The sequence below is a fragment of the Sander lucioperca genome, chromosome 3, assembly GCF_008315115.2.
Source record: "Sander lucioperca isolate FBNREF2018 chromosome 3, SLUC_FBN_1.2, whole genome shotgun sequence".
Lineage (NCBI taxonomy): Eukaryota > Metazoa > Chordata > Actinopteri > Perciformes > Percidae > Sander > Sander lucioperca.
Window position 1 is genome coordinate 29,923,919 of NC_050175.1, and position 23,952 is coordinate 29,947,870.

General features: G+C 42.0%; 1 protein-coding gene across 12 annotated transcripts in view; it reads left to right on the top strand.

The window, feature by feature from the left end:
- The window catches only part of baz2ba (bromodomain adjacent to zinc finger domain, 2Ba), a 68,100-nt gene that overhangs the window by 28,893 nt on the left and 15,255 nt on the right, over nt 1-23,952 (top strand). For 7 of the 12 annotated variants that reach the window (XM_035999638.1, XM_035999642.1, XM_035999639.1 and 4 more), the window contains 15 exons: nt 8,946-9,125; nt 12,755-12,946; nt 13,032-13,196; nt 13,842-14,035; nt 14,189-14,401; nt 14,555-15,181; nt 17,101-17,866; nt 18,587-18,856; nt 19,818-19,878; nt 20,010-20,118; nt 20,931-21,032; nt 21,589-21,811; nt 22,390-22,482; nt 23,035-23,096; nt 23,357-23,422. In XM_035999638.1, coding sequence (XP_035855531.1) covers nt 8,948-9,125; nt 12,755-12,946; nt 13,032-13,196; nt 13,842-14,035; nt 14,189-14,401; nt 14,555-15,181; nt 17,101-17,866; nt 18,587-18,856; nt 19,818-19,878; nt 20,010-20,118; nt 20,931-21,032; nt 21,589-21,811; nt 22,390-22,482; nt 23,035-23,096; nt 23,357-23,422 — 3,321 coding nt within the window. In that variant the 5' untranslated portion in view covers nt 8,946-8,947. The remainder of the gene's footprint in view (nt 1-8,945; nt 9,126-12,754; nt 12,947-13,031; nt 13,197-13,841; nt 14,036-14,188; nt 14,402-14,554; nt 15,182-17,100; nt 17,867-18,586; nt 18,857-19,817; nt 19,879-20,009; nt 20,119-20,930; nt 21,033-21,588; nt 21,812-22,389; nt 22,483-23,034; nt 23,097-23,356; nt 23,423-23,952) is intronic. The other 5 variants (XM_035999641.1, XM_035999643.1, XM_035999646.1 and 2 more) reach the window with 1 other exon arrangement.

The following is a 23,952-nucleotide window of genomic DNA, read 5'->3' on the forward strand; positions in this document are numbered from 1 at the left end:
TTGCAGGAACCAGGGAACTTAAAGTGCCCATATAAAGAAAAAAATCACTTTTTCTGGGATTTGGGGTGTTACTTTGTGTCTCTGGTGCTTCCACACACATACAAAACAAACCATGCCACAAATCCATGCTGTTTTGAGTGAGATACAGGTTTCTGAATGTGTCCTGCCTTCAGTCTCCGGGTGAGCTGTTGGCAGGGCTTTTTACGTCACTAGCCGAAACAAGGTGGCTAACCGTAGCATGCTAGCTCGTTCTGAATGGCAAAACCCTGCTACAACACACACCGGTTCACCATAATCTACAAAAGAACTACTTACATGTCCCTATTCTGCAGGTATTCCACGTAAAGTTGGAAGTGTGCCCTCTTTTAGAAGAAGTCTCACAGCTAATCCTGCCTTGTACTACTGAAGTTGTAGAAACAAACAGCTAGCTAGATGATGTGATCCATACCTAGCTACTGCGCATGTGCGACTGCCAACAAAGATGTTACAGCAGTGAGAGGTCTCACTCTGTAGCTAAAACAGAGACCTGAACACAGGGTGAAAAGAGGAGCTGCAGCAATGTGCATTACAACAAAAATATGGTGTATTTTGAAAGTTAAACCATGTAAACCTATTCTGGTACAACCTCAAAGTACAATTATGAACCTGAAAATGAGCATAAAAAAAACTGATAGTAATCATAATTCAGCATTTTCTAAGTGTTAACACTACTGGAAAGTGCAAATATAACTTAACCCAAACTACTTACAGTTTTATATTACAGGGTTTGCTGTGAGCTCAGTTAATGCAAAAAAGGAATAGCAATACCATGGATTAGGGAGTTGTTTTACAACGATTTATTATTAGAAATCAAGGTCTTTTGACCTCGTCTGACTAACAGTTCAACACTCAGATATTCAATTTACTTAATTATTGTTTTGTTATTTTGCTCACTTAAAAGATTTATTGATTATCAAAACAAATGTGAAGACATTTCTTTCGCTCAGCTTATCGTCTTTTGTCATATGAGAAGCTGCTGTTTTGGGTCATTTTTGTCATACATATGTATAAACAAACAAATGTATAGGTACCATTTTTCACCCCGAGAGAGATTTTAGGTTAACTGTGTTCTGTAAAGTGGCCATAATAGTGAATTAGTGTAAAGTGAATTATCACAAAGTATGTCACATTGCAGAGGATAAATCTGTAAACATTTTACGGATACCTTTTTTCTGTACAGTTTGACCAACAAGTAATATGGCTACTGAATCTTTGTGTGGCTGAGGGGAGCTGTACAAATTAGTCTCTGTGACTGTACATGTACTACTTATTCTTTTCTGTCCAGTACCACATTATGTGTGTCAGGAACAGTATCAAACCAGGCTCTTGTAACTGGTAGTCATGAATAAGCTATTTCTGCCATCACACCACTTATCTGAATTCTGTCACATTTGCACAGTGATATCAGTTATCTCCTGCAAGTAAAGTTTCAGTTGAACAGAACAGACTCTAAATGGTTTCTTCCCATGGAAATGGACAGAGGGGGCTCCAACGATTGCTCAAGCAAGGCTCGCTGTCTCTGGCTATTCCATTGTTCTGTCACTGTCAGTTTGTTTTGCCATTTGACATGCATGTCATTTGCATTATGCATATCTGGAGTACTGCTCTCTCTCTCTCTCTCTCTCTCTCTCTCTCTCTCTCTCTCTCTCTCTCTCTCTCTCTCTCTCTCTCTCTCTCTCTCTCCCCCCACCCCTCTTTCCTTGATACTCCCTGATAACTGATGCTATTTCCTGTTGTTCCATTTTATGTATTTTTGCATTTCCTGCATTTATTTAAATATGTGCAGTTCACAGAATGTGGAATGTCTCATTTAGATTTACGCAGGAAATCACACTAAACAATTGTAATCCATGATTTATATCAGAACGTTTGTGTACTTTTATATGCTGCATATGCTGAATTCATTGATACCTGAAATGAGCTCACATGCACACAATTTAAATAAGTAAGATATTCAAGATTCAAATATTTATTCATGTGACAAAAAACTACATTTTTTGCTGTGGCATTATAGTAATTTCAGGAATCTTATGATAAAATACATGTTAACAAGTCATTCCAAAAAAACACAGCAATCAAGTTATTAATCATATGCATAGCAGTAAGCAAAACATTTTCATTTAAATGTAGTGAATCTTTTTTGATTACATGAACATTTTATTTTGATACCTTTGGATATTTTGGATTTCTGTTTACAGCAACTTAATGTAAGGGAGATTTACAGCTAAAAAAACATTAAGTGATTGTTGCTTTAAAGCATCAATTTGCTGCAGCTCGCCTGTTCTGCATCAATTTTACTGGAAATGTTTTTTTTCTCTCAACTCAAAACACAAAAGTACTGTGTTAGTATTACAGCACTTAGAGTATTGTAGTGCTACTAATCTGGACAATGTCGCTGTAAATAATATGGCATAATTAAAAATGCATTTTCACTTGATTTAATACTACAGCATTTTGCAAATGTCTGCAAATGTCTTACTGGAGAATTTTAGTTGCTGTATTTAATATGTGGGATGTAGTTTGTGAAGTGAGGTATGCACAGTATCTAAGCTCAATGTTAAAGCCCTCAGGCAAAATTTTTTGCAAATCATCAGTTTGGCTTTTTGCATTGAGCTACATACAATGAAGCTCTGTTGTGAAAATTGGAAGTGAGCAAATGTAAAATACTACAGTCTGTAATCTAAATGGTAATTAACCTTAACAGGCATTGGCTTACCACTCACTGTGCCTCCAATGCCTGAGTGAGTGTGCGTACATGTGTAGGAATGTATGTGTCATTCTCTGAAGCATCAAGATGGTGTTATTTTGTGCTTCCAAACTGCTCCAAAGTCATTATGGACTCTTGTAGACACATGCAGCCAGTAGTGAGCAGATCTGGTTCAGTTTGCAGAAAAAACTCAATGAGCAGTGAGACTGGCAGATGAGTGTGAGTGGCTAGCAGAGGGAGAAGGGCAGATTCATCAGGGATGATTGCCTGATATACACTTCTGGTTTTTTGATGTGAAGACCCTGCTAGGTTACCATGGGGAGAATAATTAGCTCTGGCTGGATGCAGATGCGAATGAGCATAAGAAATGGGAATATTCTTATTGAGCTTACTTTATGATACATAGAATAGTGAATATGGGTGTGCTTGTGTGCACACACATGCACATAGCCTACACACAGATACTCTTTAACAACCACATGCACACAGACACACACTCACTACCAGCTCATTCTCCTCTATTTATGGCCAGGAAATGGGAGTAGCGCTATGTCTGGTTGAGCTGAGTAACACTATTCTGTCACACATAGGTTTGACATCAAACACAAGTGACAAGCCTATCCTATTCCTCTCCACCGAGTCATCACCATGTCCCAAAATCACATTATTGCCACTGGGAACCCAGCAAAGACGGATGGTGAGTAGGGGTGTTGATTCCAGCCTTTGGCATCTACGGTATGCTTGAAAAAGCAAATAAAGCTATTTGGTAAGAGCTGGTTTCTTGTCATTTCAAAAATATACAGAATATGTGTGTAGCATGACATTTTGTTTTATTTTTTATCTAAAGCCTTTTACAGTGACATGGATACGCATGTGTGTGTTTTACGACAAGGCCTAGGGAATACCAAAGCTGGAAACTCTTCAATGCTAATGCCACATTCTACCATTTGCCACACACAGGACCATATCATTAGCTTTTTGCCCTGGCAGTCAGTAAGCAGCTGTAGTGTGGTAAGCTCCAGTGTTACATGGAGGCAGGCAGGCAGGCAGGCAGGCAGGCAGTGGTGTGGCTGTAATAAGACCTGTGGCCAGCACCACTGCCAAGGCTAGCTGAGGCGGGGTGAGAGATGGTGCCCATCCCCTACATGCCCTGCTCTGCCATCTGTCACTGGGCAGGAGCAGAGCGGAGGGAGGGGTCTGAGTCACTCTAGTTGTTGTCACCTAGACAGGCCACACTGGGGCATGCTGTCTCTTTGTACTCCTTTCAGGCCTTGGCTCAATTCACAGTCGGTTTACTAGGCACTTACGCAGTTCTGCAAATATCCTATTTAATATCAGGATTCAGTAATTCATTATAGATTTTATATTTCATGAATTGAAATTGAGTAAGACTAAGGCCTTTTTCCTAAGGACTAAGGCCTTTTGCCAAAGTGTCATGAAGTGCTACAGTGATATAATACCCTTAAATAGAGCTTGAGCGATTAGCCTAGTCATTTTCAATTAAAAGTACCAAACATTCCCTGGTTCCAGCCTCTCAATTGTGAGGATTTGCTGTTTTTCTTTGTCTTATGTGATAATAAACTGAATATCTTTGGGGTTTGGACTGTTGTTTACACAACATAAGCAATTTGACAACATCACCTTGGGTTTTACCAAATTGTGATGGACATCTTTCACAAATTTTGGACATTTTATAGACCAAATGATCAACCAACAGCCCAAGAATAAAACACTGTTTCTGTTATGACCTTTCAGATTCTGCAAACAGAAGGTGTGGCATGATACCACACAGTTCATACTGTCTCTTTAAATGTTCTCTGAGTTGACGTTTGACTCTGGACAAAGGTTGTCACTTAATTTTTGCCAAGACGCCTGGTTATGTCATTTCCTGGCTGACGGTGTGTGTGTGTGTGTGCGCAAGCAGGGAGGGATGAAGGGAGGAGAAAAGGGGTCAAGCAAGCTTGTGCGTGCACTCTGCTGTAAGCAAGATGATCTTGCTCAGTTAGTGTTCATTGCCAACTAGCATGCAAAGTACAAACATCCACATCCATATGTCAACGAAAACACACACCCACACGAACACATACTAACACAAACATGGGAAGTTCAAGCAGTGTGAGGAACAGCTACACAAGGTCAGAAAGAAAAGATGTTCTTGCTGGTTCAGAGTCAGTGTCAATGCACTCACTTTCACAAACACACCTGCAACAGAAAGTACCTTTTTGTGTGTGTGTGTGTGTGTGCGCGCGCAGTGCCTTTTAGTTCTAAGTGATTTATGAGAACTGAGGACCTTCTGGATACTACACACGTATTATCAGTTCTCAGAAGGAACCTAATTATTTACTGGAAGTGGTAATATAAAAACAAGTCAATAGTAAATAGTTTGTTCAGAGCAGAGTGTAAAAAAAAACAACCTAGGACTCCCATACACTGATTAAACAAGAAGTGCTAATGGTGGATTACTCATTCCAATCATGATTCCGATCCCCTTCTTCACCAGCAGCCTTCATCATGACACACTTGCTATGTTGACATTTCTCTTGTTAGCTGCTCAGAACAGGACACAACTTAATAGAGGTCTGTGTTTGACATAGTCGCAGATGACAATAAAAGACGGTGAATGTTGCGGAAGCAGCAGCGATGATACAGTCTTTGTCGGCTGCGGCAAGGAGAAAAAAGAGAGAGCTGGGAGCCACCTTGTGTCTTTGAATGGGGTCAGGGCATCATGGGGAATAATGCATTTCCCTTCTCTTGCGCCAGGCGCTCCTTCCATTACGGCTGGAGAAGAGACATTGTGTCCACACTCTGATTACCACTGATCCATGCTGATGACTCTGTTGGCGGATTATCTCAGTTAGTATCAGCCATCTGTTACTGTGTGTACGTGTGTGTGTGTGTGTGTGTGTGTGTGTGTGTGTGTGTGTGTGTGTGTGTGTTTTGAAGGGGCGAGAAGGAAAGGGGCAGGAGTGAGACACACAGGAGGTTGAATAGTTTGAGGCTGTGACACAAACACACGCATAAGCACACACACACTTGTATAGGCACATGCATTGGCAGTCTTTTGTAAAACCGCTGCACACGTAACCAAGCACCGCCACATACACGCAACACAGACACATAACACCACAAAACATATGCATGATGTAAGGCCACATACCAAGCAGCACAGGCCATTACATTACCACCAAATGCACGCACTCTATCTCTCCTTTATACAATTTTGCCCTCCTTTGAGATGATACTGACATGTGAAGGCTCCTATATGAAGGCCACATGCAATCATAAAACCGCACAGCTGTTTATAGCTACACTATCTCCTGAAGGGTCGTTGCATCCAGCCACTGTTAGCTGCATGCGTTGACAGCTGGGCGCTGTGTTGTATTTGTGGACGTGACTCTGAATCCGGCGCTGGAACACATCTTATAAATCATAGTTCAGCCATTAGCATAAATTCTCCCTCTCCTTGCATCTGCGAGACCTGCTGTTTCTGGTTGCACCGCTCCGCGTTGATTGGTTGGTGTTGTTCAAGTCAAATTGATTTAGCCGTTCACGGAGATTATAACGCTTGCCTTCTTATACCGCCATTGTAGTGTGCCGTTAATTACCTATAAAATCAAGCTAATTCTGATGCTAAATCCATTTTAATTTCTCATAATTAAGTCAGGATTGGATCCTTAAATACCTTGGCGCTCCATTATTGTTGCAATCATTGTTGTGGCTGTGCATTTGGTGGTACATTGCTAGGCTCAATCTTATTATTGTTATTAGATTTAATTGCACTAAGTGATCAGTTTGTAGTTGTCAGAGGAAGATGGACTTGCCCACCCCCCCTCCCCCCCGTCCTTTCTCTCTCCATCTCTCATCCCAGAAAGAGGCCCTTTGAGAGAGTGTGAGAGATGAGAGGAGATGAGGGGGAGGGTAGCTCTGCTTTACACCTCTGCAAAGGAGGGATTGGTTTTTTGTTGTTTGTTAGGGGGGAAATCAATTCTGTTCACATCATCACGTTTTGACAAGGCGAGACATTAAGTGCAGATATTGAGAAACGACAGGAATGGTTTACAGCCTGTCCTTCATCTTCCACACTCTTTTTCATTCTTCTGTCTTTTTATCCATAACAAAATCAGAGAGTATCGTCTTGCTTATCCTTTTTCGCCCTCAATCGTTCTATCTCTTTCTCTCCCTCATTCTCTCATTCTCTGTTTTTTTTTCCTTCCCTGTTAAAAGGTAGGGAATGATCCGCTTCACTTACCAGCTGACACCACATAAGCTTGCTCGTCCTCTGAGACACAAGCCTTTTGTTTTCATGTGCATTATGATAATTATGAAGGGCCACACATTCTCTCACACTTTTAATGATACTTACATTAATTGTCAGTATGAACCTTTTTTTTCAAATCTTGTGAAAGAATCCTTTTTTTGCGTTATTTTCACCATAACCTGGCATTTAAAGGGTGACAGCTGAAGCGAAGGAGCACAGAGTGTGACAGCCATTCATGCAGCAAAATGTGGCGGAGAGGTAGCAGTTTTTTCGTTAAGATTACAATGAAACACTTCATCTTCACTCAGCCAGAAATGTATTTTGTAACTAATATGTAACATTCATTTATTTGCCATTCAGGCTGATAATGTGTCTCTTTAACCCACATCCTGTCACCTCACATGAGAGACCACTAGTAGGACCTTTGACCTTGCTCATTATCACACAACCACCATCTTTTCACTGCAGCAACGGCAGTCATGGCTGCCCAAGTCCGATGGCACACCAGCCTCCTCCCCGTGGACTGCAGCAGGTTTTCTTGTCATCCGTGCCTCTCGCTCTCCCTCTCTCCCTCTCCCACTCTCCCTCTCTCTTGTCAGTGTTGCTCCTGGCGAAAGGCTGATACTTGATATTCAGAGGATAGCAGCTTTTGTCTCAGAGATTTAATCAGTGGCTCTGCTCCCACTGCAGAGGAGAGAGGGAGGGAGGGTGGCGGAGGGGTGGCAGGAGAGAGGAAAGGAAAAGAGAGATGGAGGCAGAGACTGTTTATGTGTAATGACACAATAACAAAGCCTGCCTGTAAAACACAATCTGCAAACTGTGCTTTTGAAGGGGATTTTCAGTCCTGGATTAGTGTCAGGCAGAGGGATATGGAAAAGGAGAAGAGAGAAAAAGAGTCAGGTTGATGTGATAGACAGGGGAGGTGATTTTGTGTCTGTCTGCAGCGGGGGTTGGAATGTGTAAGTCTGCGTTCACGCGCGTGTGTGTGCAAATTCATGTGTTTTGAAACTGTTTTGTATTTATTTGGCTGCACAAGTTAGCGGCTGTGTGGGCACAGCAACGTTGTGTTCTCAGTTGTAAGCAAAGGGGATTAAAGTTGAATAATGCAAGGAAAATATTTGGATGCAAAATGGCCAATGTTTCTTGGGAGGGTTTATGTTGTTGGTTGGTTAATGGCTGGCATGGTGACTCTGTGAGACTGATAATGGAAAGCTGTGCTAGTTAATGCACCCATCATCTAAAAGCCTCTCCATTTAGTTCTAGTTGAAACTGAAAGGACTCAGGGAGCAATGTTGTCTTTAAAGGCCTCAAAGAGCTCTTATATTTAAATGTCATTCTTTTCCATGAGATGTTAAGGGATCCTGGCTGTGAAACACAGGTGTGTGTGTGTGTGTGTGTGTGTGTGTGTGTGTGTGTATGTGTATGTGAGAGCTTGTTTGCACATGTGTGCCTCTGTGTGTCTGAGAGAATGACGAAGAAAAGTGAAACATTTTTTTTTTTTGTCTTTCCAAAAATCCCACTTCAACCTCAGCAAAGTGACTGTCTTGTTGCAGAACACATTCTCAGCACTGGCATTGTCTTGCATCAAAATGTAAAACTGGCTTTGTTGTCCGGCATCAGAGTCCTTAAAGACGTCATCCTCCTTCCTACCCTATATAGAATCAATGGAGGCTGGGAGCCAGTGAGCATGGCTAAATAGAAATATTGTTCAGGGGAAGTGAGATGTGAAAGGAAAAGTGTCAGGAGATGTGTGTGCGTGTGTGTGTGTGTGTGTGTGTGTGTGTGTGTGTGTGTGTGAGTGTGTGCACGCGCTTGCTAGAACATGTTGTGTAGGTGTGACAATATGCATTTGTGTCTATGTGTTTAAGCGTGTGTGTTTGTGAGTGTTGGGGTGTGTGTGCTTTACTATTGTAACCCTGCTGATTGGATTGTGTTTGACAGATATGGAGTCTGGAGAGCGGCTGGCCTCCCCTGCGCCCACCCTGTCTGCTGCTCGCACCTCCTCCCCTGCGGCCTCTTCCTCCTCCTCCTCTTCTTCCTCTTCATCATCCCCTGCTCCCCACTCTAAAAGCAGCCTGGCCCCGAGCCCCTCAGCACTGGGATCCACCCTCAGCACCTCTGGTAAGAAGCACTTTTTCTCCCTGTGTCGATCTTCTGTCTCTCAAAAACCGTGTGTACACAGGAAGAGAGAAATACCAGGACACATTGCAAACAGTTTACAAGTAACCAAAAAAAACAGGCCAAATATGGTCACCTTCATGTCTCGATAGCATTCAGAATCCTCTTCTTTTCTTTACCTTGAAAAATTAGTTTCCTCCTGTATTAATTATACAGTTATTTTGCAGCCTGTGCGAATACACCTCTCTCCCAGCTACAAGGATTTTTTTTCCTGACAGCTTGGGTTGCAATTGAAAAGCTGCTGCATTAATGAATCCCAAACAATTAGGGGGCTCTTTTGTGTGAGAAACACACACATGCTTCACCATGTCTCCTGACAACCTTCAGCTCTCTGGCTCCAGCTGCCTCAGAGTCAGGCTCAGCACGACACTTTGCGTGTGTGTGTGTGTGTGTGTGTGTGTGTGTGTGTGTGTGTGAGAGAGAGAGAAAGAGAGAGGGAGGGAGAGAGAGAGAGAGTGACCCTCTGCCTGCATGATTTAACATTTGTCAGCCACTCAGTGTCTAGTCAGCCCTGTCCAGCATCCAGCCTCTTTTCTATGTATTGGTCAAAGCCATTAGGCAAAGAGGAGTGTGTATATATTTGTGTGTACGTGTTTGTAGCTTTGTGTGCTTTTCAAATATCCCTTGTGAGAGTGAGTGAATCATTTGCTCATACTCTCTCCTCATTTCTTAATGTCTTGCTCTTTTTCAATAAGTACCTTACACACACACACACAGAGAGAGAGAGAGAGATACACACACAAAAAACAAGATTGCGCTTAGCACGGAATAGCATATTCTCTATGATTGTTGTATTTTCTGTCCGTTACGAGAAGAGGAAGGAGAGAGCAAAAAAAGCCTCTTGTTTTGTCCTCCATCTCCTCAGTGTTGCCCCAAAGAAGAAGCCATTAGGAGCATCTCCTCCTTATGCATTATACATCCTTCTTATCCCTCTGTGCCATTACGTGTGCTCAGATTTTCTAGATAAGCGATTTTGGACTGAGCGTCAAATGAAATGCTGAGAGGCAGGCTGTTAGCTCTGAACTTCTGCTGCGCTATGTGGGTATTAAGCAAGCCAATTCTTTTCCATTTCATACCTTGTCCATTGTGTGGACTGTAATACGTATGCATACAAATAAGCCAAAAGAGTTGAAGTCGTGTCATTTGCTTTCCCAAATCCAAGTGTCATAATTAAAAGGAAAAGCATTCTCAACCAGAACAACAAGAATATGTCAAGTATTTTGTATGAGCAGGCAACATCAGTTATTACATATTGCAGAGATATAGTTTCATCACAGACTGTGAAGGCATTTATTCAAGGTCCTTTGCCAATGTGCCACTAACACTTCAGAAGGAAAAATATCAGAACAACATATAAATGAGCACGGACTCAGTGTGAGCGCGCATGTGTCATTGATGAGGATATCACTTGGAGAATAAAAGCTGATCGGCGCTTGTACTGTAGCACTCTCTTCTTCTGGGATCAACTCACGGATGCAATTAACTTAAATCTGTCTGTGGAAATTTGATTGACTGCAACAAACAACAAATTAATCCCCCTTCGGCAGCATCCAAACATGAAAAAAGCAGGCGGTGCAGTTTGTCAGAGTGGAGGAAGGATTGCAACAGAATGAAAATGAGGGCGAGGGGGCGAGAGAGAGACAGACACAGAGTGAGGAAGGGAGAGTAGGTAATCGTAGGTATGTCTTTCCTGTGCTTCTTTCTCGCTTCAAATTTTTAATTATTCGCCTTCTGGAAGCCTGCATTAATATTGAAAAGGCATTTGCAGATGCCTAGAAAGGGAAGGGGTGTGCGGGGAAGAGGTGGGCACCTCAGGCATAAGTGAATGCTGTGGCTGGCCTTTCTGGGGGTTGCATTGCAGTCGTTTATCTTCGTATCCGCTAGCTGACGCTGGCGAGGCGGGCTCTACATATTCAGCATATTGTAATGACATTCAAAAGGCAGATTTTGCTATCTTGTGGTGGAGAGGGGCCTTGAAGCCAACACAAAGGGCTATACTCTCATACGTCACACTGCTGGCAGGCTGGTAAGGCTTTGTCTTCTCGCCACATAACCACAAACAGTTTGATTCTATCTTAAAAATAGTCCCTGAGATGCATCTGTAGAATCAGAATCATTAACAGTCTTCCTCAGTGTTTTGCTGTAGAGCACACATAACTGGCCCTACTATGTAAAGTCTCCCTCTGGATAATGAGATCCCAGACTGCATTAGTTCAGAAAACACTGTGCGCTGGTGTCACTCTGTTTTACATTTCTGTGGTGTGTGCAAGTGTATAGTAGTTTGACATTTTCATCTACACTATGCACAACACTTTCCTTTTCTTCAGTCATCACTTTTTTTGCATGTGTATTACCTGGCTTACGCAGAGGCATCAAGCAGGCTTGCTCTCTTTTCCTGGAATAGAAATTGAATTTGCATGAAATATGCTCACACCAAATTGCATCTGACTCTGGGAGGAGGTAATACGTGGCAGTCGCCCCTGCCAGAAATGATTGTGCTCAGGAAAATGCTAGACGATGATGATGTTGATGAAGTATTCTTCTGTGCTGAAATTGAATGCCAAAAGGATAGAAAGAGGTTAGCTTTTTACACCTTATCCACACAACTCTTTTTCTCACCGACAATATCCAGTCTTTTCCACAGCACAGCATATTCTCACTCAGTCTAAACTGAAGAAATATCAATACACAAATAGTTGTGTGCTGAAATTGGATTATGACAAAATGCTCTGTCATTTAAATGCGAAGGTTTTACTGTGTAGACATAAGCATCATAGTCTGTCATGCTCAGAAACAGTACGGCTGCCCTTTAAAATTAGGCACACTCAGTGAAAGCTAAATCTGAAGTTAATTCAAATAGAAGACGGTCGTTCTGTATTTAATTCTTCTATAGTCAGGTGGATAAGAAGTGACACTTTCAAAAGCTGTTTAAATCTATCTATCCAATTTACACCCTGTCAGCCCTTACATGAAAAGAGCTCAGCGAGGTAATTTGAGAACAATGTTCTCGGTCTACACGAATAAACATACAAAACTAACAGTAGGGCAGTGACTTGTGCTAAAGGTGCAATAAACACCTGTCATAGCATCTGTACACTAATGTCAAAATTGCACTTAATGGAAGAAGAGATTTTTTTAATATGTACAAATAGTTATTAAGTCATTAATTAAGTCACAAGTGAGTATTTTTAGACACTAGAGTTCAAAGCAAAGTTCACCTCATGTAGCTTGAAAAAACAAAATTCCATTAAATACTAACAACTATCAGCAAGAACAAGTATAAGAATAAACTCAGACACTCTGTGTCGTATTTACTGTCAAGAAGCAGGTCTTTATTTTTTTGTTTGAAGATTTGGTAGAAATGCAAAGGCCACAAACAGCATCATTTCTCCTTTAACAGGAAACAGAAGACATTGTGTGTTTATTAAAGTTTAAGTAAAAACAAAGTTAAGAACATATCTCCACTTTGTTGCTTTGTTTCATTGGCCAGTGTGTTGTTATACACAACTATTTGCTGTGGACTGCATTTGAAACCATTTGTTTACACCCTGCTTGGTTTGGATCTATCTCAGGTCGTCTGTTTGGAGCAGCAGGAGAGCAGCCCTTCATAGGCTCCACATTGTCAAGTGCCTTCCCTCTAGTCAACCACCCAGCCTTCGGAGCCCTCTACAGTACCGGAGCAGGCAGGCCTGAGTTTGGAGGCCTGGGTTCCCTAGGCATGTCAGCTGCTCTGGCTGCCCACCCTCAGCTGGGAGCTCTCTCTGGTAAGACGGGGACTTTTGATTTTGTTTTGGGCAGCAATTGGCTGAATGGGAATGCATCTTAAATTTCTCTCCTCTCCCCTCACAGCAGAGTGGTGGCGAGCTGCTGAAGCCCATGGACGGGGAGCTGCTGCCTTTCTACCTTCTTTCATCAGCTTCCCTCCATTCTTCACCCCTCACATTCAGCCCAACCACAGCGCCAGTCCTGTTCAGATCAGGATGCCCGGCAAGAATAGCCATGTCCCACCTAAAGGTACAGCGCTACGCAGAAGACCGATTCATTGATTAGTTACATTGCATACACGGAAAATTGGTTATTATTAGAGAATTAAAGCAGGAAAGTAGAAGGTAACAAAGGGACATTTCCATTTGTTTTAAATGAAACATTAACACATCCATATAGTATTATCATATGTGTTATGTGAGTCTTGAAGTATGTGAATTAATTGATTACTTTTCTAAGAGGTAATGGCATTTTCTGTCTGTCTCTTCTCTCGCACCATCTTTATCTGTGTGTCTTCTTCTTCCACAACCTAAATCCACTTTGTCCTATGATGAGATTTCCCCTATTCAAGGCAGATGTAATGACTTTCAGTCCTCACTTAGTGATTCTGTCAACCTCCCTCTTCCCCCTGTGTTCCCTCTCATAATCTCTGTTTCTTGAACTCTTTTAATTTCACAGTATCTTTTAATTTATCTTTTATTATGTAAACCAGTCATGTTGGGCATGGGCCTCGCGCAGCCAGCATGTTTGATGAGATACATGTATAAATCAATATTTTTATTAGCCTTTTTCCATTCTGCAGTTAGTTCCAGCTATTTCATTATCCCGTGTAGCAAAGTTCTTAGAAGAGATGGAGCTGATTAGTAATACGGTAAATCTGGTTTGTGTTGCTAGGGGTGAATGGCGCAGTGAATGGCAGCGGGGTCTGTCCTCCCACCACACAATCAGGGAGCTTTTCTGCGAGTCCGGCTCCTGTTCAGGCATCGACTAAGCCAACCAAAAAGTCAGACCCTTCTGATAGTCACCGTAGCAGCCCTAAGAGCAATCCAGAGCTGGTGGAAAAACCGATCCACAAAACTAAGGAGAAGGTCAGTACTGACATTTAGTTTACTCTTCAGTTTTGAAAAGACATGACACATGAAATGCATTATATATATATATATATATATATATATATATATATATATATGTTATGCATGATACAGTGAGATTGATTCTTGCATTTTTTGCTCTCAACTCAGAAGCAACGGAAGAAGCCAGCAGACACTTGTGTGGCGAGCAACAGTGAGTCAGGCACATCCTCAGACAGCTCAAGTGACGGGTCCCTCAGCAGTGATCTGGAAGACTTAGCAGAGGATGACGAAGATGATGATGATGACGATGAGGATGACGAAGAAGAGGACAAACAGAGTGAATTGTCAGACTCTGAGAAGCGGACAAGGAAGAAAACAAAGGTAAAGAAGAAAAGTAGATCATCTAATCTAATCTGTTTTTGTGCAGGTGCAAAGCAGGATGCCAGCAATATAGTGCCCAAAAAGTTGAATGCAATAAACTAAATGATCAAATCATGAGGCTATTCTCAGTTCTTTATTTAATTTCCTCTTCAGGTTTTGATACCAGGTACTGGAACTGCAAAGACTGACAGACCACTCTCTGGGGAGCTCCATGACAAGAAAGACACCCAGGCTCACAAGGTCTCCTCCAAGCCCCCAAACCTTGTGCCCTTACCCTGCTCTGCCTCCCCTCCTGCCTTGTCCCAAACGGCGCTGCTGGCCCTGCACAGCTCCAGGTCCTGGACAGAGGGCCCACAGCAACACTTCAGTGTGATCCAGTCCACTGGCCTGGCTGCCAACTCAAAGCCCCTGGCACTCCTCTCACAGCCCCGTAGGGAGTCTTCACCGTCTTCCTCCCCCATAGCCCTCACCACATCTCCAAAGGCACTCTCCAGCACTGCCTCTCCCAAACCTCCCAAACTGCTGCCCTCCTCCTCCCCCCAGCACCTGCCCCTCTCCCTCTGCTCCTCCCCTAAGCCTCACTCAGTCCCCTCTCCGCCCCACTCGACTCTCCCGCTGTCTACCTCCGCAAAACCCTTTGGTTTGACCTCATCTGCGACAAGCTCCCAGAAGTCCTCGCTGAAGCCACCTCGGCGCACTGTTCCCGGCTCTGGTAAATCCAACAAGAAGAAACAGCTGGAAGCTTCACTTGCGCAGATCAATGAGTTCAGGCTAAAACAGGTAAGCCAACCCGGTAACAGTAAGCAGTTGAATAATGCCATTTGTTTTTTTTTCACCATATCAACTCAAATGACACACATTACTTTGCATATACACAATATTGCTATGAGATGTAGACGAGATAAATATAGCTGCACAATCAGCGTTAGTGAACAAAGTTATTCCTAACACATTGCCAGTAATGAATTTATCCACTGGAGCTGAATGTGCAGTTAGATTTCTGTTTTTTTAAATCTATCATTACCACACCATAACCAGCACCCCTTTCAATATGGTGGCCATTTACCACATTAATTAAACACAAGATCCAAGCACAGAATTGGGAAGCTGCACACTCAATTTGAAAATAAAATCAGAGTATTGACTATGTCGTTTCTCATTCACAAGAGGCTGGGATTTGTATCAGAGGGAAACATGTTCCAAAGGGCCTCTTTAAAATTATAACACAGCCTTAAGCAAACTCTAACAACTGTACATCACTGGACATCAGAGAGAATCTTTGTTTTGTACAGATGATATAGGAGGCAGTAGTTGTAAACTGGGATTGGACATGGAAAAGCAACTAGACATCTAAGATATTTATATGTTTATATTTATAGTACATGTGATGTGACTGTCTTGACTTCCTGTGAATAAGTGAATGTTGTGCCATTGTTAATAACTACTGTATATTGTGTAATTGCTAATGTGTAATGGACACAAGTAATGGTCAAAACAAGCACTTTGCAACCATTTCATCCTCCAGCCTTGTAACAAGTGCTTAGTCCCTTACACAAGTTAATGTGGTATTTTCACAATTGAATTTAATTCTTAATTTAGAATGTGTACTGTACTTTTATTAAATAAAAGGTTTTAGCCATTTTTGTGGCTCAAATTAGCACTTTATAACATCTTAGTTCTGTGGATTTAGTCTCAGCAGGTTTAACCTTAAAGCTGCTACAGGCCAAATGTGTTGTATAAAGATCAAACTTTCTTTCATATATAGCTTTTTACGCTCTAAGATCTGTGTGTTGTCAGGGTTTTCTGTGTTTTCTAAGTTTTAACAGCTTTTAACAGATTTACAGTGGTTACACACAGTGGTTGCTCTAATGCTGCAAAGTTTAGCCTGTTGATAAAATGGTTAATGATTTTAGTTGTATTACCATTCTGAAGCACACTTTGTGTCTGCACATATGCTGCTGTATTATTTATGTTTTTCATCAGTTCAGATGAAATGGAAATTGACATTTTTTCTTTGCTTTTACTACACAAACTCCTTTTCTTCAGATGGATGGTAGGACCATAATCGATAAGCTAAACCTTTCAAGATCAGCTTATTCTGTGAAAATCATTTCCCCTTTCTTGTTTTACCGGTATAGAGAAGTTTACAACAAGCTAAATTCCCCCTGTGGTTTCAGCACTGTTACTGTATTTCATGGTCTGTGAAATTGATTTGTTTCACTTCATATCACATCCAGTTGAAAGTGCAACGTTAAAGTCTAACCTGCCTTTGCTTAAACACAAAGTTGTCATCAGTGTAAAAAAGGCAAACATGCCCAGCTGCATGATGATAATGATGATGGAGCTTTTCCAATGTGCAGACAAGTAATCACAGTTTTAGAGAGATACACCGAGTCTCTTTTTGTGAACTTGGCAGAGTACAATGCCTTTCGTTATTGCATTTATGTTCTTTTTGTTTCCTAGAAAGGGGCTTAGACACAGTTAACTGGACCAGTGTTCAGCATTGTAGTTTTGTCACCTGCTCAAACAATCAACAGTGATGCAAACTGACAGCTAGAGCAACTCCACTTTGTCCCACTTCTTTTCTAATTTTTTTCCAAACCTTTTTTTTGTTCCCCCCATTCTGTCTTTCCCTTTCCCCCCCCCTGACTCCCTGCCTCTCCTTGTTCTCTCCCTCTCTCCTTCTCCTCTATTCCCAGACCCTCATGTCCCAAGGGCAGACCTTCCCAGCTGAGCTAAAGAAGCAGCAGCAGGGGCCAAACAAGTCTCCCAAGAGGACGTCTCTGTCTTCATCGCCATTGCCACCCGCTCCGCCTCCTCCACCCCAGAACAATCACTCCAACCTCTTCCTCTCGAGTGCCCTGCTGGGGCTCCCTGAACCTCACCACCCCAATGGAGTCATCCAAAGCATCACTCAGGACGCACCTTTGGCCCTCATCACAAAACCTCGCAAAGACTCTGCCTCTCATGGCAAGTCCCCTCAGTGTGACTCCGATGCTGGGTCGATGCCTGTCAATCTGAGCACAGGGGCGAGCAGGACCCAAACTACTGCCCAATCTGGGCCTCCGTCACAGCCCTCCACTACCTCACCCCATGCCGCAGGCCATGGATCTAGAAAGAACAAGACCACTAAGGGTAAGGGACAGACACCAGGGCTGGGACAGACACCAGGGCTGGGACAAGCAGACCCTTTAGCTGCCTGGAAGGGTTTCTCTCAGAACCATCTGGTACAGTCTCTAGTAGATTTGTTTCGTGGAGGAGAGCCCGGGATCGGGATTCCTGGAGTTAGTATACCTGGAGTTGGAATTCCTGGAGTGGGGATCCCTGGGACATGTAACCCCACAGCTGGTCTCCCGGCTAACAAGGAATCTGACGACTCGGGAGATGATGATGATGATGATGAGGATGACGACCTTGAGGAGGAGGAGGAGGAGGATGAAGAGGACTCAGATGATAGTCTTTCAGGTTTGTACCTTCTATTTTTCCAAGAGTAAAAGCGTCTTTCTCAATTGAATAATGAGCTGACCATTAAAATATAAAATATTTAGGGCTGGGACGATATGCTTTTGTCCCGATTTGATTCTTTCACGATACATGGGTGCTAATTGGATTTGTATTGCGATTTTTCAGTTAGGATTTGATAGTATTGAGTATTTCTAAAAAGAATGCACATCACATTCTGACTCAGTCAGTCAGTCTGACATTTATTTAATTTGTAAAGAAGTACATAACATGTATTTTCTGTATTTTCTGCATTTTCTGCTTTCGGTCTGTTTTGCTGGAAACGGATATGATGTAGTCGCCGTCAGCGGTACTGTGTAAACAGGAAATATTTAGGTGAATCATTGGTGAAAAATAAATAAATGAAAAATATTGATTCTAGGGAAAGAATCAATTTTAAAAATCGTTGCAAAAAAAATCACGAGATATACGATTTTCGTTTTTTCCCCCACCCCAATCTATAAAATGTCAAAATTATAAAAAAAAAAAGAAAGTCCAAGGCAATGTCATTGAATTGCTTGATATGTCCAACCAGTCCAAAACTGTTTACTTTCACATAAGGCAAATAAAAGCAGCAAATCCTCACAACTGAGAGTCTGGAAATACGCAGTGTTCTGTATGTTTACCTGCAAAATATCTTCAGCGATCCTTACCCACTTTGTGTGTCCTGGACTCGCATTTCAGAGTCTGATAGCAATTCAGACAGCGACATCTCTGGGAAGAAAGTGAAGGAGTTAAAGCTGCTGCCGTCTGGATCATCTAAGAAGGAGATGACTCCCCGTAGGCTAACCAAAGGCCCAGAACTACTGAACACCTCAACCAATCACACCGCCACCAGCTGCTCCCCTCTCAACCTACAGGTCATCAAGACTCCCACCATTGTCACCAGCTCCAGTGCCTTGGCCTATCACAGCTCTCCAGGCTCTTCCTCCTACAGCCTAGCCTCTCCATTAGGTAATGTCTTTGAAAATATGTGCACGCAAAGGGTACAAATTAGCGGTGAAGGATGGTTGTAACAGCTTCTCATTTTATGTTATATTTTTTGATTGTGAAGTGTTGCAGAAGAGAATGACATTAGAGATTTAAGAGGTTATGAACTGTTTTTAAAAAGATATAACAATGTAAACCAAAAAATTTGGTGAATTGGTTGAATGTGACCTTTGCTGCTACTCTTGTCCTTATTGTGGACAGCATATGTTTATTTTTTATCACCCAGGCATATACAGTACAGCACCACAAGAAAAGCTATAGTATACAGCAGAGTTTGCTTTGCTGCTGTGATTACAAGGCCTCTGCTCTTGAATAACAGAACAACTCATCATCCTCAGATGACTGTGAAGGGGGATTGTTACTTTTAGAGAGGCAGGAAGAAGGCGGTTGGTTGTGATTGACTAACCGGAGCTCTTAGGTCCTGTAGGGACATGCCTAAGACAACTTGACAACTTGTTTGGCACAGCAACAAGGTTAACTTCCGCCTTCATCAAATGTAGAGAGGTTACCTAGATCAGAGAAAATAAGACGTGTAGCTTGCCAGGAATAATCCAAGTAGTTATTCCAATCTTTCCCCTACTGTAAGCAATTTTTTTTTCTCTTATGCCTTTCATAATGAACACTGTTCATCACACAATGCAATGTGATGTAAATTCACTCCTGTGTTCATATACATCACACTTGGCATTTTAGTTTTATGATTTTAAAATGGCAGCTCAGAGAATTGTGTGTAACTTTTGTGTTCACCTGATGCTGGTAAATGTCGTTTTGAAAGGCCAGTGTGCGTACACGTCTATGTTCTTGGTTACCTGCCAGGTATGATTACTGGTTAGTTCAGGGGCTTTGGCTGTTGCTACTGTATGTGTGTGGGTTCCAGTCGGCAGTTGCTCTGTCAAATTGATGGTTGAACTCTGTCTCTCCACAGGCTTAGGGAAGAGGAAGAGGGTGATGGATGAGAAGGAGTTGATGATACCTCTGGAGTTGGGGTATGTACAAGAGGCTGAGAGAAAGAAAGCTCTTTTGAAGCATTTCACTTTAGAGTGCTCACATCACAACAGTTTTTCTGAACAACCTATTTGCTAAATATACTATTTCTTCATTCTTAAAAAAATCCCAGGTGGCGGAGAGAAACAAGAATCAAATCAGTGGCTGGGCGATCACAGGGAGAGGTGGCCTACTACGGCCCGTGTGGCAAGAAGCTAAGGCAGTACCCAGATGTAATGAAGGTACCTCGGCCTCACAGCGCTGCAGTTTAGTCTACATCCATGATACAGAAGCAAATGTTTTGAGGCATACAGATGAGCAGTTTGTAACAGGGATTAAAGTGGGAATCATTGTGGGCGGTTTATGATTCGTAATGGAAGGATGTTTTGGCTAAGAATTGCAACACTGCTCATCCACATCGCTCAAACAAATGCGTGTGTATCAGGATTTGTTGTATATTATCTATGATATCGCTCCAGCTGCACTCCACCCCCACCCCGCTTTCTATGACCCTGACAGTGTGAGATGATATTCTTAGATTCACTTCTCCTGCCACTTTTTTCCAACTCTCCTCCCCACCCCCCCACCCCCCAAAAAAAAAAAAAAAAGATGAATGGTTAGTGTTGGGATGCACAGCTTTGGCCCTATTTGTATAGTATATTATAGTCTATAATCGTCTTTGTTTGCTTCATCAAAAGCTCAACTACATTTATCGTCAGAACTGCCTTTCAGTGTAGTAGTGCAAAGAGAAAAATGTGCGCTCAGTAACGTTCACTCACTGCTAGTCAGTCAGTAGGCAGTAAAACGCCGAGCACGGCCTCAGATAAATAAGAAAGGGCCTGAATTGTGCACCCCAAGGTCAGAACCGTTTTTCTCTCCCGAGAGCTTTTGCTCTTTTTGTCCCCCTGGCTTTTATAATGATTAGTAGCACTGCACAAATGCACACTGTAACCTTAGACTCCCAATCTAGTGCTTCCCAGTTGCTTTTCAATGTCGCTAATTTCACCATTTTTTTCTGCCTAAACCAACGCCATTATTATTTTCTCTTCTGTAGTATCTATCCAGAAATGGAATAAGTGGCATCACGCGCGATAATTTTAGCTTCAGTGCAAAGATAAGGGTTGGTGACTTCTATGAAGCCAGAGAAGGACCCCAGGTGACTGCCTTTCATCTCTCTCTCTCTCACTTCGTGATCCCTGTTCATCTTTTCATCTAGCGGCAGGCAAAGCTTCATTCAGCAGTCGCTGTCAGGGCTTGAATAGGAATCAACCAAAACCCTCAGTAGTCCTAGTTCATAGACCACTCACTGTGCATGGATAAATGTAATAATCAGCTGACATTACTTCCACAGGTGACCAGTTATTAATACCATGTTATGTGTCTTTAATACAAAGAGAAAAATTAGAAAATAGATGTGTGTGTAATTGAAAGCAGAATAAAGAAAATACACAGTGCTGAGGGGCCATAGAAAAACTCGTAAATGAGTACTTTTTATTTGATGCGCTGTTTAGCCAGCTTTTACTGTGCATTATAGAAAATACAATGGTACATCATTTAACTCATTTATTTTTAACCCCTGTTGAATTCAATCAGATCCGTCTAGCTAGCTAATAATTAAATTGTTTCTTAGTCACATGAAATTATGTATGTCAACATGCCGTTCACTGTTTCACCTCTCTGCACCACTCCCAATCTCTCCATGGTACGTTTAGGGTTTACAGTGGAGCCTGTTGAATGAAGACGAGGTCATTCCTCATATTTTGGCGATGGAAGGCCGTAGGGGTCGCCCCCCTAGTTCAGACCGCCAGTTAGTGGGCGAAGGTGGCAAAGGTTCCCGACGGAGGAAGGGACGGCCCCCTAATGTGGGCGATCCACTGGTGCCCGAGGGCCCCAGTCCCAGTGAAGTCAAACTCCTGCGCAAGCTAGAGGCTCAAGGTTAGCACAGGAAATGAGCCATGAAATATGTTTGTCATAAGTGTGTGTGCCATTAATCAACTAGCCATTGTTCTGGTAGCAGAGGTTAAGGAAGGGGGGTTACTGTTTTAAACATTTAGTATATGGACAAGTCAGTTTTTATGTCATGCTTGTTTGTTCGATCCACCTACTTCATATGCAGATACAGATGCTTTTTGAGATGAATCAGTATTGTTATTATTTCTTTCTTGATGTCACTGGGCTTTTGTTTGGCTTTGATAGTAACAAAACTGCACATGCTGTTATTACAAAGTCAAAACATTCTTTTTTGCACCAGAACCCTCTGGTAGTCAGTTCTACCCTCCTAAAAATACTTTAGCCGTGTATATATTTCAGTATTTTTACATGTTAATGGGCAGACTTCATAATCATTCTTAAAGGGAAGAAAATTGGTTTTAAGTGCATGTCCCCAATTTTGACTAAATTTCACAAAAGCCAGAGAATTATCTCAGTCAAATGTGCGAGGTCAGGTCACAGTAGTATTTAGCCATTGTCCTAAACAGTCTCACTGACAATGCTTTTCTTTCTGCTCTGTGCAGAAATAGCCCGACAGGCCGCCCAGATGAAACTGATGAGAAAACTGGAAAAGCAGGCACTGGCGCGTGCAGCCAAAGAAGCTCGGAAACAGCAAGGTAAACCCAAGGTTTTTTTGTGTGTGTTATTAACAAGAGCTCAGTGCTGTAAGGATGATAGTGGTGGTTGGTCAGTTGGTCACCTCAAACTACTTAATTTATTTAATTCCTATACATGATTTCCAAGATGAGAAATCTAATTGAAATCTCAAGAGCTTGCTTTCTGTGTGTTGTGATTATTACAATTATTGGCTGGTTAAACTCATCTTTCTGGTTTCTATTATGCACCTTACTATTCGGAAGTTAGTCTCTTATACTTCTACCTGTTCTACTTTTACGTGCTATTATTTTAAATAATGTTTGTCATTGTTTTACTGTAATGAGTGTGTCTGTGTGTTTTTGTTTTGCTTTGTGCTACTGACACATCTTAGTTGTGATCTAGTTCTTAGAATATCTTGGCCTCTTGTATTGTATACATCTTTATCTCAGTGATACCTCCTGAATAAATGTAGCTTAACGACTGTATTTATTTCAGATGTGAATACAGCTGGTAGCCCAGCTTTGTAGGTCATTTTTGTAGACACTAATATGACACTGATTTGACTCTTGTAGCTATCATGGCAGCGGAGGAGAGGAGGAAGCAGAAAGAGCAGATCAAGATCCTAAAGCAGCAGGTGGGTGTGCTTTACGTGTGTGCTGACAAATCTTTTTCCTCCCTTTCTCCTTATCTAAGTGTCCTGACACACGTACTCCCTGGTTGCACCGCAGGAAATGCTGAATGGTTATTTTGTAATGCGTTAAAGCTTGCTTTTCAATTACCATCATTACTTCCCGTACTAAACTTATTGTTGTGTCTTTGGAATAGGGTGGTTGGATCTTATCTAAGGACGTTTTCCAAAAAATATTAAGAGATTATGTTGTTGTTTTTTTACAGGAAAAGATCAAGCGCATTCAGCAGATTCGGATGGAGAAGGAACTCAGGGCGCAGCAAATTTTGGAGGTACAGAATCTGATCCAACAGCACCTCTGATTAAGCAGAACATTCCTGGATAGCTACAGCCCCTCAGTCTATAGTGTTTTAATCTTCCTAAAGCTCATTACTGAACAGCAGCATGCATTGGAGGGAGTTGCGTCTTCTTAGGCATAATTCCACATGGAACTAATGCTAAATTGGTCTTGGTTGACGGCTGTTGAATATTAAAAAGGCTGTTGCTGCCTCTTCAGACCTTATTTAAATTGGACAGAAAAGTCTTTTTTCTTTAGACAACAGTAACAGTTTAGCATAAGTGGGTCGAGGAAAAAAAAAGGTGCTGCTTTCCACGCACACAAACACACATGCAAAGATGCAGGCACACACACACACACACACACACACACACACACACATATATATATATATATATATATATATATATATATGCAGGCACACACAATTATACTGTAGGAGCTTCAAAGTGTTCAAAGCAGGACTAAATCAATTTTGAGTTGACACGGTTGACAAGCCACTCTTAACGGGAGGCTTCAACAATT